General features: G+C 47.8%; 1 protein-coding gene across 1 annotated transcript in view; it reads left to right on the top strand.

Moving 5' to 3' along the window:
* Nucleotides 1-14,561, top strand: part of LOC142803673 (uncharacterized) — a 64,350-nt gene that overhangs the window by 39,890 nt on the left and 9,899 nt on the right. Inside the window, exons 2-8 of the mRNA XM_075889213.1 lie at nucleotides 480-1,412; nucleotides 4,705-5,083; nucleotides 6,180-6,225; nucleotides 7,198-7,317; nucleotides 10,531-10,647; nucleotides 11,289-11,369; nucleotides 12,800-12,880. Coding sequence (XP_075745328.1) covers nucleotides 480-1,412; nucleotides 4,705-5,083; nucleotides 6,180-6,225; nucleotides 7,198-7,317; nucleotides 10,531-10,647; nucleotides 11,289-11,369; nucleotides 12,800-12,880 — 1,757 coding nt within the window. The remainder of the gene's footprint in view (nucleotides 1-479; nucleotides 1,413-4,704; nucleotides 5,084-6,179; nucleotides 6,226-7,197; nucleotides 7,318-10,530; nucleotides 10,648-11,288; nucleotides 11,370-12,799; nucleotides 12,881-14,561) is intronic.

Here is a 14,561-nt window from a genome sequence, read left to right as displayed (position 1 = left end):
TCACCCCGCTCATCATCATTCACTCCGTGTATATGCTGTTTATTTTGTTTTTTGTTTACGGAACACAACGATGTGCCCTTAATATGCTTCGAAAGCGAAACACTATAGCGTTCATGGTTTTGTTGGTTCTGTCTCTCTCACTTTTGTGTTACCAGTTGAAAGCGGTTTGTCTGCTTTGGATGCTGGCCCGCAGGCCGCGGGTTCGATTCCCGGCTGCGGCGGCTGCATTTCCGATGGAGGCGGAAATGTTGTAGGCCCGTGTACTCAGATTTGGGTGCACGTTAAAGAACCCCAGGTGGTCGAAATTTCCGGAGCCCTCCACTACGGCGTCTCTCATAATCATATGGTGGTTTTGGGACGTTAAACCCCACAAATCTAATCTGTCTGCTTTGGACCTATATAATTTATTGGCGAACATCTTGTGGTGAGCTAAGGGAGACCTTTATTTACCTCGATGTGATACAACCGCATGAACGCAGGCCCAGAAGAAGCGGAGGAAAACTTCATTCAGTTCGCCCGAGCGCACTTCCGAGGGCGCAGTGTGGGCCTGCAGGCTTCCTACTCGCACCATACGCTCATTCTCATCCCAGAGCGTGCAGCCATCATCAATCCTCAAAGGCAGCAGCTTGAAGGGAAAAGAACCTGAGTACAGCACACCTCCAGAGTGTAGAACAGTGACCATGATGAAGACCTCTAGACCCAAAGTAATGACGCCAAAGAGCCCACAGCAGTCGGGTTCACGAGCGAGCGTCCATGCTGTAAAGCTGGGCGACGACGGGGGATCAAAAACGCCGTCAAACGAATCTTCGAACGAATCGAAGCACGAACCTGCAGTGAAAGCTTCCGTCAAGCTCTCCGACAAACCAGTAGTGCAATCCTTAGTGACCCAGCAAACAACGAGCGGTCCCGTAGACGACATGCTGCGAGGTACCTGCCATCCTGTCGAAGCTGCACCTGCCGAGGACGTCACCTCTCCTTCGCCCGTCGAGGAGTCGTTAGAACAGCAACAGCAGCGTCAGTCGCCGAGTGCGCTCACGACATCGACGACTCCATTTTCAGCGTCCCCCCGCTCCTCAGCGTGGTCAACACCGCCGGCTACCATCCTAGACGTCTGGTATACTACGCCCGTCACGAAGAGCGGCGAGCGCAGCGTTGACAGTTACGCTGAGTGGGCGTCGCAGTTGATGAGAGGTCCAAACTCTTGGTTGCTGCTGCCCGATGGCGAAGACACGGCGGCTACCTCGTCGTTCGCCAGGTCGAATGAGTCGACGACCATGAAGACTGCCGCCGAAGACCAGCGGCAACTGTCGCCATCGACCTTTGTGGTACGCGAGAGCGCCCGGAGTGTCGTCAAGTGGGACACTGCCCCCAGTAAGGAAGAGATGGAACAGTCCGGATGGAAGCTGCTGCAGGTATGTTGTTGTAGTGGCCGTGTCGTTAAGTCACGATGAACTGGCGTACTGATCGCGTAAAATTAGGGAAGCCAATGGTGGTCGTAGGCGCCCTTGGCAGACATCAGTAGATGATTTGTATACCTTTGTACGTGTTGTGCTTTCGCGATTTACTTGGCGTTAATGCGATACACGTAATGCAAACCGTTTTGCTCTGTGGAGCATCCGTATTACACCATCACTGTGTAGAGACGCGCGAGATTGTGTGCTGTAACTTCTATGTAACTAAATAAGATATGTATAATGTCACTTATTTGTATATGTATGTTACTGATGTGTGAATATGTGTAATATGGCACTGATGCAGACTGTATCAGGAGGTCAAGACCTCGTCAGGCTATTTAGCCTTTAGTCTTTGCCTCCCGCAGGGAAGTTTTTGTATTTTTTTTCTTTCCTGCAAATAAACTTTGAAACTTTGAAAGAGTGATGGGGTAATTCTACTCGTGAAAAATTCGCAGAATATCTATGGAGTGAGTGATGATGAGTGGAGCGAAGCGTACATCCATCCGTTCTTCTGTCCATGCGTCCTTCCGTTCGTCCGCGCATCTGTCCCTCCGTCTGGGCGTTCATTCGTCCGTACGTTCATCCATGCATCTGTCTGTCTGTCTGTCTGTCTGTCTGTCTGTCTGTCTGTCTGTCTGTCTGTCTGTCTGTCTGTCTGTCTGTCTGTCTGTCTGTCTGTCTGTCTGTCTGTCTGTCTGTGTAGTACGAGCTTACACGGCCTTCCACGCCCACCGATCTTCTTCGTCCATGCTCCACCAACGATCCGACACGTACGGTGACGATCCAATTAAGAGACTGAGAAAGGCATTCGTTCTTCGCGCATCTGGGCACAGCCCGCGCAGAGTCAATCGTGGAGTAGCGCTACAGCGACACCTAGAATATCCTCACTACTCTGCAGTTTGTATAAACTTCTATGAGACAGTGCCGTCTATTTACTGTTCGGAAGATACTGCCGGCCACGCATGACGCGAGACAAAGTTAGACTAAGAGGAGCTAACCTCCTAGAAGTTTATTCTGTGCCCTGGGACAATGAAATTTTAGGTGTTTGCGTAGGTTTTTAGGCTGATCCTAAATATGTATTCAGTTTTATAGTTAGTGGCATAGCCTTGTTTTGTATCATGAGTATGTGGAAAACATTTTTATTTTTGGACTCACTTTTTCTGCCACTAAGCTTTCATGACTATAAGTCAATAATAGCTCATATTGCTCTATATTAACGGTACAATGCAATTACCTAGAAGTGTGTTTAGGATAGTTTAATGAACAAGACACATTGTATTGTGAGAAGTCTTAAAATGCTCAGTCCATACTAATCTCTTACGTTATCTCAGGTTTCAAAGGAGATGATATCAATCTTCGCATGCTATTGAATACATGGAAAACATTGACCACGATCCGGCCGTAACAAGTATCAATATTGCATTTTGAGGAAAAAATGCATTTTAGACGTATAGAAATGAAAGTTCATCTATGTGACAAAACTATAGTTTATAAAATATATTTTTCAAAATATATTTATTCCTTCATAAGAGCTTGGAAATGACAGTTATATTGAGTATGTGGCTTTAGTGAACTCCTTATGTGAAATGCAATGGCAAACACCCAGGTGACAATTTCCAGAGGGCTCTAGACAATTAGCTCGTTTAATTCTTTACGATCAAGCTTGCGGTCTTTAAAAGTGACCATACCCTACTTTCAAATTACTTACATTCTTTATTTTTTGTATAGAAAGTAAAAAAAATTAAACTTATCTGAGCAAGAAGCAACCAAAAATATGTTGCAATTTTCGAGAAGCATCTCCCCTTAAACTTCGTCTACTTCGTACAAACATTCGAAGTGCTTGCTATCGTAGTCCTTGCTTCGCACTTGCCGTGAAACTGACTTTCAAGGCGAAAGGTTTGCCTCAGCCAACGTGAATTTTGACCGTCCAAGTGGTCCCTCCTTTCGTTGACAACCAAGTGGCGTAAAAAGGCCATTATGTAATAACGTCAGCATATCGCATCACGATGACGTCACCAGGATGTTTGATTACGTCGTCGCTTGGCCAAAAGTAGGCCCATCACGGAGGCTGTGCGATTCCACATTAGGTGCAGAAAACGTTTGTAGCGAGGTGGGATAGGATCACTACGACAACCGAAGGAAAGTGGAAAAGGCTTTGACGGTCGAGTCGTCAAAGGCGAATGCAATAGGGGACCCTGTTAGATATTTTTTTGTAGCATTAGCTTCACTGGCTGTCGTCGAGCAGTTCCGCGTGGCTTATCGAGAGCTATGCTGCGCATGTTCGAGGAGCAGTGACGCCACATGGCACTAAGTTGGCTCACCGGAGACTGCCTGGAAGCTTCTGGAGTGACGGGTCTCTAGTGGGCTGGCGGTTGATTCGCGTGAGCTCGCTCGCTATTCCGTCCGTCCGCACCTCACGCTACGCCTACCCAGGCATAGCCAAGCTATGTCTCTGCTAATTTATTAAAGACGATATTCTTTCTTGGGGACCTTCAACGCAAAAAAATTTAGTCTGTCTGTCTGTCTGTCTGTCTGTCTGTCTGTCTGTCTGTCTGTCTGTCTGTCTGTCTGTCTGTCTGTCTGTCTGTCTGTCTGTCTGTCTGTCTGTCTGTCTGTCTGTCTGTCTGTCTGTCTGTTTTTTCACGCTTAACGGTACCGGGTAGTCTGACCAGCCAATACTCCTAACGGCAGACCCCATCCGCAGCACCCGCCAATGTTGCTCAAGATTTAGCGTTCATACTTGTGCGATCGTCAATTAAAAAGTAATATTGTGCATATCTGAGGCACCATAACAGCACGTATATATTCTGTATGTGCATCCTTTACTAGAAAAGGCATGCATAAGTATTTCTAAGGACAGTAGAGCTTATCACGCTGCGCTGACGATGCAACGCTTGCACGAAAAGGAGAGTGTTTCCAACGCTTTGCTAAGACGACACGGTGGTGGCACCTACCCGTCACATTGCGTTATACACCTTATCACCTCTGAGACGGGCGAGCACGCCTGTCTCAGAGCCACGCGCTACGTTTTGCAAGAACACTGCCAGATAGCGCTCATGTCTCACGCGTGACGGGAGTTGATGCGCTCGTTCGCCCCCGCTGCATGCTTCAGGAACTCTAACGCAGCGCCTCCAGAACATCAAATAAATGTTTTGTTCACTCTCTCCACACGCAAGACTATCGTCTTTCGACGACATTTGCAGATAACATGCAGGTACGGGGGCCATTTTTTTTCGCTATTTCGTCGCAGTTGATTCAAGGTCTCCACGCGCAAACGGCGAGCGCAGTCTGCCAGCTGCAGGAGGATGTCGCCTCGCTTGCGAACTGCAGTTCCGAGCGCCTCTTCGAGGATTGCGGCATCCTCAAGGCCCCGGGGCGTTGCAGCGCGTCGGCCGGGTCCAGCCTGCAAAGGCGGCGCGAGAGCCCGGCCAGCCGTCGCGTGTCGCTGGCCTCACTGGATGACACCGAGATGGCGGCTACCATGAACGGCGTCGTCCCAAAGCGCAGGCGCGTCGACTCGGCACGACGCAGGATGGCAGCGGCCGGACTCGACGAGAACGGCACCAGCGCACGTCGCGTCTTCAGCGCTCCGCAGCCTTACTTAGGTGGCGAGGTGGCTTCCAGCTACCGTAAGGACTCACACATAGCTCTTTAACACCAACTACGGTCGTTGCGTAGGCACTAGTACAGGGTTCTCGAATTCACTCGAGCCAGGGGCAAAAGTCTTGAAATTGGCTCCTGCAAGGGCCACGACAGTGAAGATTGGAGCGACGTGTGCTGGAGAGCGGTGGGGAATGTGGAACGGGCTGTGTGATTGCACGAAATGTCAGGCCACGTTGCCATCTAAAAGCACGAATATCCCTTAACTTCTGTTGGGGTCATTTTGAAGGGGACCCTGCCTCCACATTTTAGAATTGAAACATATATGCTAAAACTGTTCCTGAAGCGAGTTGCTCCATGTTTAAGATGGATTTATCAGTGAAAAAAGACGAAACACTTAAAAAGGAAAACACACGCAATAGTGGATTCGCAACAAATTTATTACTTTGAACACAAGGCCTTTTTCGTGGCAAACATAGAAACAACAAAAGATAACGCAATGAAGAGAAGCGATTAAAAACCTCGTGACAACTGCTTGCCGAAAACGGCAATCAACCAACGGTAAAAGCACAGTCGTAAACCACCAAGTACGCCGCCGGTATTTTGATACTGATATCCAGGATGACTAAAATGTTGACGCAAATTATGAAACTGTTTTAATTTCCATGGTTATGTTTCAGAGCATAGTGACCACAGGTGGTGCGCAGGTCGCGTGTTTACGACCTCTGCTCTAGTATTGCTGCTCTGTCGATACATATGAATGGTGATTTGGTTTTCTTCATTTATGTAACCCCGAAATATTGTAGTTTTGCATGAAATTTGACATTCACTTTTACCTCTACCTTTTCGACAATATAGCTTTCGTGGTTGATTTTTTCTCTACGTTCCAGGAAAGAGATACCTCCCGGAACAACTGAGACATGTTCAACATGCAGTCCAGTGTTTCTCATCATTCCGATAGTTATATAGCTGTCACTTCTACGCTCAACTCGAAAGCGCTAGGATAGCAAGACAGGTCGACTGGCGCATAAAATTGTTTTCTTCCTCTCTACACATACATTGTTTCCTTTATGCAAACAAAATATGCGCTCCTAACTATGCACTGTTTAATTTTGATTGTTACAGTCGATCCAGCAGACGAGCTAGTCTCTTCGTGCATACGCCTGCAAGCGTAAGTGAAGTCTGTGTTAATAATAATTAGCAATGGCCATATTACTGCTGTGTCTTCTTTAACGCCTGACACTCAGTCTCAGAGTGTGTGTATAAGGGCTGCTGCCCACTATGATTTGGAGCTATTAGGTCACAGAGAATGGGCATTCGTGGCGCCGACGCCACAGTGGGCCATCGGGAGTAGTCGCTGGAAGGCTGTAGCACTTTAAAAATAAATTTGGGGAAGCCAACAAGCACATCCAGGTCTGAAGATAGTCAGGTGGGCGCCGTAGTTCATGCCACGTGGAATGCAACGACAGAAAGCAGAAGCGATCTCCAAAGCGCAATATCGGCTCACCTCTGTTGGCGGGAACGGTCAACGCGGGCGGCTTTGCTGAAAGAGAGTACTGCGCGCGTTTCTTTTCTTGCTGAGAGTAAGGAGAGGGTGAAAGGAACACTGTGCGATTGCTTTTCAACTGATTGGGATTGCGCGGTTTAACAAGACGAGACAGGACGTTCACTGGCCACAGCTTGGTTGGACGGTCGTGTTGAATCGGCCCTGCAACACTTTTCAGTAGCCATGGAATGGATTCAGTAAAGAAGTTTGTCGCCTCATAAACTATCGGCTGCGAAAAAATTTTCAGAAGCTGTCCTGAACGAGCGCAGTTACTATGATTTGTCACTCACACGGCGCAATTGCATTGGCTTCTCTCACACTGAAATTTAACCAGAGATACGAATGCGTGGCTCTTTCAGCGATCGCGTGCGCACGCGTGAAGTCTCAGCATCCTCCTGCGGCCACAGTAAGAACAGGCATGCAATCTCAAAACAGCAAATGGCTGATATTTGGCCTGGGAAGTAGTGATTTCGAGCCTGTGGTGTCCAGCTTTTGCTTTGCGTTGCCTGTGCGCGCTTGCATCGCCGATCGGGAGGCTGTCGATGCCTCATCATTCCTAACCCTCACTCTCTATACGGTTCATTCGGACCGGTGCAGACTGATGCTGGCAGTTAGGCCCGCACTCATCGCCGGAACCGCGTACACGGCCATTTTCGGGAACCTCATCAGCTTCAACACGGTGCCCGCGCGCAACGCCGTCCTGGTCAACCTTGGCTGGTAAGTGTCAGGTCAACCATATAGTACTCTGATTTGAGAATTTTTGAGTTTGAATAAATGCAAAACACTTCGTGCTTTCGCCACGGGTATATAAACCAGTGCAGCGTCCCCGGAGGGGACGCCTTCGCTTTGAATGAATGAGTGAATGAATAAACTTAATTAAATGTTCCTACGGGTGAGGCGAGAGAAGAGGGCATTAACCCCTGTGCCATCCCACCCTGTGTCAATGATGATAGTGGTACTTCAGGTAATGGGAAGTCCTTCGACCCAAGCGGCATCTTCGGCTTGCCGGACAGCCCAAAGCTGGTCGGCCAGCTCGTCGCTGGTGAGTGCCGCCTCCTAGCGGCAGCCAAGCTGACGCAGAGGATACACAGCAGTGACCGCAGCCGCGGCGGTGCCGAGCCCCGGCACTCGCGTGGTGGTAGCAGCGAAAATTCGCCTCGCAGTTCCTCCCTGCTTAACATTCTACTTATTCACGCAAAGTACTGAAAAGAAACAGCCGAAACATTGTTTCGGGAGATACGCCAGCAGAAACGCCATGAGCGAACGCACCGGCAGCAGCGGCGGTATTTTAACCACCTGTGCACCAAAGCGAGACAGCCATCGGCCCCGCCCTCAGCGACGACAGGTGGGCTGCGCTGTTATGCAGCTCCGTACTTAACGATCAAACCCTGGCCGTCCAGGGGGCCCGTGAACGGGCCGCCAAGCTCGGCTTGACGGTCTTTACGTGGGATTAGCCGGGTGGCGCGGGGTCCCCCTGCGTCTTCTCAGGACCAAAATAAGGTTTTAATCAATCAATCAACGTTTGGGCACGCCGACTCGCTGCATCTGCACCGTATACTTGCAGAGTTCTTGGCGATCATAATCCAAACCAGGCTCTCGAGGCACGCGTCCTCGTCAAGCTTCGTCGTGCTGAACGGGTAATTTGCGATTTGAGTCAATGCGAGCCTCCGCCGACGCCTTTGCCGCCATGTTGAAGCTGCGGCTGGCTAGTCAGATTACGTGGTTTGATCTAACACAGCCAAAGCCGTGAAGCGGAAATCAGATACACTTTCGCATGGCGGGAAAATTTGTCACGGACCGATTCTTGCGCGCCGGCCACGCGGCGCGATTTTCCGGCCGCTTGGGCGGCGAAACGAGCCAGTTTCCGGAGAGTTTCGCCGGTTTCGCTCTCTTCGAGGCCAAGTGTGAACGCGCCATAAGCGCGTGAGCGCCGGGCAATATCAAGCCCACAGGAGAGGGGAACTGGCGGCCAATGATAGGTGAAGTGCGGTGACGTAAGCTTGCGTAGCGTGTGCCATCGTACATGTCCGGGCATGCCAACCGGCAAGGTGCCGACGCCTGACGCGTGCCAGCAGACAGGCCTCGCAGTGAAGGCAGCGCAGCCATCTTGCTGATTACGATGGTTTCCAGGCCCCGTGCAGCGAGGGCTGACACACATGTATAGTGAACTAGAATATAGCCACAGAAAGCGTGTGCAGTCTCTTTCGAGATAAGTCGAGTGCACCAAGAATACAATGGCACTCGGGTCGTTGGAAAGCTTCTGCGGGCCTGAAGTGGTACTGTTGATTGTGGCGATGAATATTCTAGTTCACTATACGCGCACGCTAGCCGGGGTACGAGGCGCCATATAGGAGAGCGCGCTCCCACAGGACAGGATATGACTATCGCATTCCACTACTAAAGGCAAAGCGCAAGGACCCCCCTCTCCCGCCATATACCATGAATATCAGGTGTAAATGCCATCCCAAACTTTGGTTCGTCAAATATACGTTAATAACTGTCATGTAAACTTTATAGCTTCATTTTTCAGTAGTTGTATGTGATTGTTCGCCACCCAGTGTCACTGTGCTTGCGTTCCTATTCGGCTCGTAGCCCACATTTCTCCACGTTAGCACACCAATAGCCCTATACCACCACGTATTGCACTGTTGGTTGTCCCTCTATTATGGAAACCTGCTCTCATGCAGTAAACGCTATTTTTCTGAGCATTATCATAAAAAATATTAACACCATACTGTATTGCACGTCATCACTAGCAGGTTTTTCACTACAGCACATTGTCAGTATTCATACCAAATACGCTACAATTTTTACTGTGGTGTGGTTTGCTGTGGTGTTCTTTTCTATAAAACCACAGAGCAAGGCGTAAACTTGACGCCCTGTTTTACAAAGCCGAATCACTTATTCTTTATTTATAACCTGACACGTACAGAATGCACGCATGGAACTTCGTATATCAGACGTTTCAAAAAATGCGTACGAAATTTTCAGTAATAAGAAAGTGTGATATTTCTTCGATGCCTTCCCGGCTGCTTCTTCTGTAGCTCCATGCATCTTAACATGGTGAGAGGCATCTTTCAGGACCGTAATTAAGAAGGTATAATTTGCGTTTTTAGTAGAATTGGGCGGATACGTAAAATCAAAGAATTGAAGTCCTGAATTCGAGGAACCCATTGTATAGCGTTGAGATTTTGAAAAAAAAAAGTGGCTTCCAGTATTAACTGTGAAGTAATGAAATTCACCCAAATTGAGCGGTGAAACCTCAACCGAAAAGCGAAAGATCGCAATAGCCACATTCTTATGATACGTCCAGAATGAGTGAGCGTCGTTATATCAACCTTCAACCGACTCGGTTTAGTCCGTCTGTGGGCTGTCGTTGCAATAATAGCACGTGTAACGCACACACGTTAACAAACGCTATTGTATTTCACCTCTATGATCGTTGTGTTGAGCAGTGACGTTATTCTGATCGTCTGCTTGTTGTGCCCATGGGCGCTTTGGTTTCGGTTTCACCGTTGAATTTGGTTGAAGTTCACCACACCACATCGATTACTAGAGCTCACTTCATCTCAAAAGCTGCGGTCGTTTCTTCGCAGGAAAAAAATTATATTCTACTATATGACAGATGTGCTTAACTATGCTAATTAAAAAGCTGATTACTGTCCCAAATGACGTTTTTAAGTATCTTAGGATGCCTACGGCTACTTAAGAAGTAATTGTGAAGGCATCGAACAAATATTTCGTTGATTTCCGAAGACGTAATTGTAAGGCACCGGACAAATATTTCCTTGATTTATGAAGATTTTGGGCGCGTTTCTAAAAACAACCGGTATTAAAGCACAACATTGCCCGAGCATCGATGAACTTCCTTGCTTGCAAGTCTATACTTTCTGGTTGACGTAACCACATTTGCCTTGCTCGCACGTGTAGCAATGCCGTCCAGTGCGCCGTTAGCTGGTGGAGTTGGGCGATGGTGGCGCTGCCCGCGGCCCTTGCCTGCTGTTTCATCTGCTGGACTTACGCCTACTGCGCCAGCCTGGTCACCTGGTGAGGCGAAACTTACGCCAGCTAATCAGGGGCTTTGTCTTTATTATTTGATGTCTCACTATAACAAATGTCGAGTATCGCAGTACCCACTGTCATTACTGTTTGTGTGTTCGTTCCCGGTTTAAAGGACGTGCGAACAGTTGCACCGCGAAGGCCATCTTTACAGTAGTTACGGTGCTGCGCTGCTGACTCGAAGGTCATTGGGTTCGATTGCGACTGTTGATGAAGACGAGTGTGCTAGAGGCCCGTATACTTCGACTAAAGCGCAGTAGAAGCAATGTTTTAACCCGTGGAACTTTAGCAATGATTACTATTACAGATTAATAGTCTGGAACACACCGTAAATGAAAAATGTGACAAAATATTGAACATATCAAGCACGTAAGGCCTCCTGCAGCCATAATAACAAAGGATAATGCAGGGTGAGAATGTATGTAGACGGGAAAATCAAGTTGCGTCGATAATGTGTTTAGAGAAAACAAATTTGAACGATACAAAGTACCAAAAGGGAAACGTAATAACCAGGCCTATGTATTTCTCATTATTGAATATGTCAACCTATGTGGTAGCGCGTGCATATGCGTAAACTTGTGGGGCTTTTTCAGTTTCCCCCCCGTTCAGTTTATTATTATTTTTTTCAGTGATGATGAAGTCGAGGAGCGGATGCACGCGGACATGTCCATTTGCGCTCGAGCACGCTTGCGTTCCATGAGGAGTCCCAGGTGAGCCGTGCCACGAGCACATTGTTTTGCACGTTGGCGAAACTGTCACCATTTTGATGTCACTGAAACCGCTGCGTTGGAGCTCCAGCATGAGGAGGCGCGACGTATTCGGTGTGGCAATAATGCTATCAAAACAACACATGTTAGTCACGCACAGAGGCATTAGTGCCACGTCGTTATCGCGAACAGGTTAATTGTAACTTGTTTTTAATCGAAGCCACCATGGTGGGGTGCCGGCATGTTCCGAAACTGCGTCCATGACGTCACACCCAAGCTATCTGAAGCTTTGCATTTATTAGAACGAGGTTGCGTCTCTGATTCCTGCTGTGGTTGGTGGCCGTACTCTGATGCAGGTGGAACGCTAACAGAAGGAAAAGCGAAGGCGATTGTACATATTCAGAAGCAGAATAGTTTATTTCACACCAAACAAAGGAAGAAGTACATCGTAAGAATATATAGGAAGTGGTCCCGTGGTCGCAGACTGAAATGGGACCACCTGTGCATGATAACGTGGTGAATAGTTGGCTTCAAATGAATATATGGAGACAATAATGAGAAACACCCAGGTACAAGCACAAAACAAATCTGCGAAGAGAATTAACAAAATAATAAAACGCAGACAATAAACAAAATGCAATCGGCACATTATGCATAGATCATAGAAATAGCATACAAAGATGCGGGAAAACAAAAATAAACAAAAACTGTCGGGAAAAAAGCTAGAGCAGTAAAAAACTGAAGTTAGATGAATCTAAAAAACTTTTTTCAGTTCAGAACGAAACCTATGGTCATTTAGAGATTTTAAAGGCGATCATAGCGAATTCCAGAACACAAGTGCTGAAAAATGCAACGATTGCTTGCCGTAGTTTGTACGTACGATGGTTAAGATGAAGTTATGTGTGCTAGCAAATCTAGTATTATTAGTATTCAGGTGTTCGGGTATTCTAGTATTCTCTGACTTAGGTATCTAGTAACGGCACTTGCACCTCGGCGTTCGTGGGATCTTGCTGTCCCGTCTCACAGCCGAAGAGGATCTCGAAGGCCACGTCGACAGAAGCGCGCGGTTAGAATTTGCTCCACGAGGTGGCGCAAAGATTCTAGTTGCTCACAGGAGAAGCAAGGTCTGTTCTTTCTATAAACTAAGTCCATTAGTGTTGAATATTATAAATGTATCTAACATAATTAAACTTCAACCAAAACCGTCCATTGCGAAACAGGTTATATTTTGACACATTGTAGGAAGACTGGAAAAGCAGAAAGTACGTGCTCACCCAAAACTGCATCGAGGAGAAACATGGGTCACTCGTCGCCCGTTCCTCTGATAATGTGGCCGTCACTCATGGATTACTATAGGGTCCACCATACCTGATACTATAATAGTGTACTGTTGACACGGGAGAGTACATTTAAAATATTGCTGTTCCTAACAGTGTGCGAGAAGCCCTGCTCCTCTACTGGCTGATTGGAGTTCCAGTCACGTACGCGGCTTACATCATCCGGAATCCTAAAGGGTGAGCTGCTGCTGGTCGCGAGAGTATACACATATCGAGATGTTCCTGTTTATTAGCGCCAAGTTCGAAATGTGTGACCTTTTGTGTTTGCTGTACGAAATAATCTCGCGTTCCAGTTAAGCGCAATCTAAACAGGAGCAATACTAACGGGAACGATAAGGCGGTTTGCTTTGCACACAGTTTTGGAGACACATGTACTGAGAGTAGTGTCAGCTCGAATCTCCGGCTTCAATTTATCATAACGTGGTTAAACAAAGAGCCAAAAAGTTCATAAATATGATGTGAATTATCAATAACACAATTGTAATGCTTCGTTATGTTATAGTTATTTTGCTTCTTGTTTTTTTAACCGCAGTGCTTGTCTGAGAGACTGACAGTCATCGAAGTAAGGTGGTTTTATCCCAAAATGAAACAAGCGACATATGGCCAAACGTTAGCTGTAATGTTTTCTTTTTTGTTTACGAGTAGGTAGATGAGAAATGAATATGATTGCCGTTACAAAAAGAGATCTTATGTTCACACGACTTACCATTATTATTGTCACGGGTATAGAAAGGTACCTCAGGCACGGGCGCAGAAATGACGCAGAAGGAAGGAAGACGGTGATGTTGTTGGGGGGCTGTCTATAGACTGCCCTGTACTGTCCCATTGTCCTGCATCCTTGCACACTGTGTGCAGTGTTAGCCCAACTGGCGTTAACTTAATAAATACTCCCCGTTACATATTTTCGTGGGGGTGCTGGGTAACCTTCCGACTCTGGATCTCCGTAGCGGACGTCAGCTTCGTCCAGCCACGATGCCTGAAGGCAGTGCGCCGTCCGTTCAGTCTACGCCTGACCCATCGCCTGTGATTCCTTCCCATCTTCTCGATACAAACACATTTTGCGGCACCTACACAACTAACGTTGACGAGTGGCTCGCCTTATACGAGCGCGTCAGCAAGCAATACAGGAGGGATGAGACGCTTATGCTGGCCAACATCTTTTACTTGTGGGGTACTGCACGCGCCTGGTACGAGACGCAGGAGGAAGACCTGACGAGTTGGGACGTGTGCAAAGAGAACCTTCGTGACTTGTTCGACCGGTCAGCTGCTCGACAAATGGCAACCAGACAGTAACTCGCGTCACGAGTTCAATCTTCCACCGAGTCGTATGTCACCTATATCCAAGACATGCTCGCCTTGTGTCGGAAGGCCGCCAAAGACATAACCGAACTATACAAGGTCAGCAATGTGTTGAAGGGCATAGCCGACGATGCCTTCAACATTCTGATCAAGAACTGTACCACCATTGACTAAATTATCAGTGAATGTCGGTGGTTCGAAGAAGCCAAAAGCAGGAGAATCACTCAATGCTTTACCCGACTCCCCCACACCACTGTGACTTGTTCCTGCGAGAAAACTGTGGCGCCACGTCTATTCGTGAATCCTCCCAACATCACAAGAATTGTCCGCAAGGAGCTGGAAGCCATGGCTTCTTCCGCTTCTCATCCCCCTGTGCCGGACACCTTGGCCCCAATATCTCTTATTCAGGCTGTTGTGCGACAAGAGTTTGCCAACATGGGCGTCTTAGTTCCCCAAAACTCCAGCCACACACCGCTGCCCATAAATCCTAACGCTCATAACGCTCACTACAACGCTGCCCCACTTGCTGCTGCTGCCGCGTTGGTCCCGTGGTTCTCAT

Source organism: Rhipicephalus microplus, chromosome 3, assembly GCF_043290135.1.
Source record: "Rhipicephalus microplus isolate Deutch F79 chromosome 3, USDA_Rmic, whole genome shotgun sequence".
In the NCBI taxonomy this organism is placed as follows: domain Eukaryota; kingdom Metazoa; phylum Arthropoda; class Arachnida; order Ixodida; family Ixodidae; genus Rhipicephalus; species Rhipicephalus microplus.
This window is presented reverse-complemented; position numbering and strand designations above follow the sequence as displayed.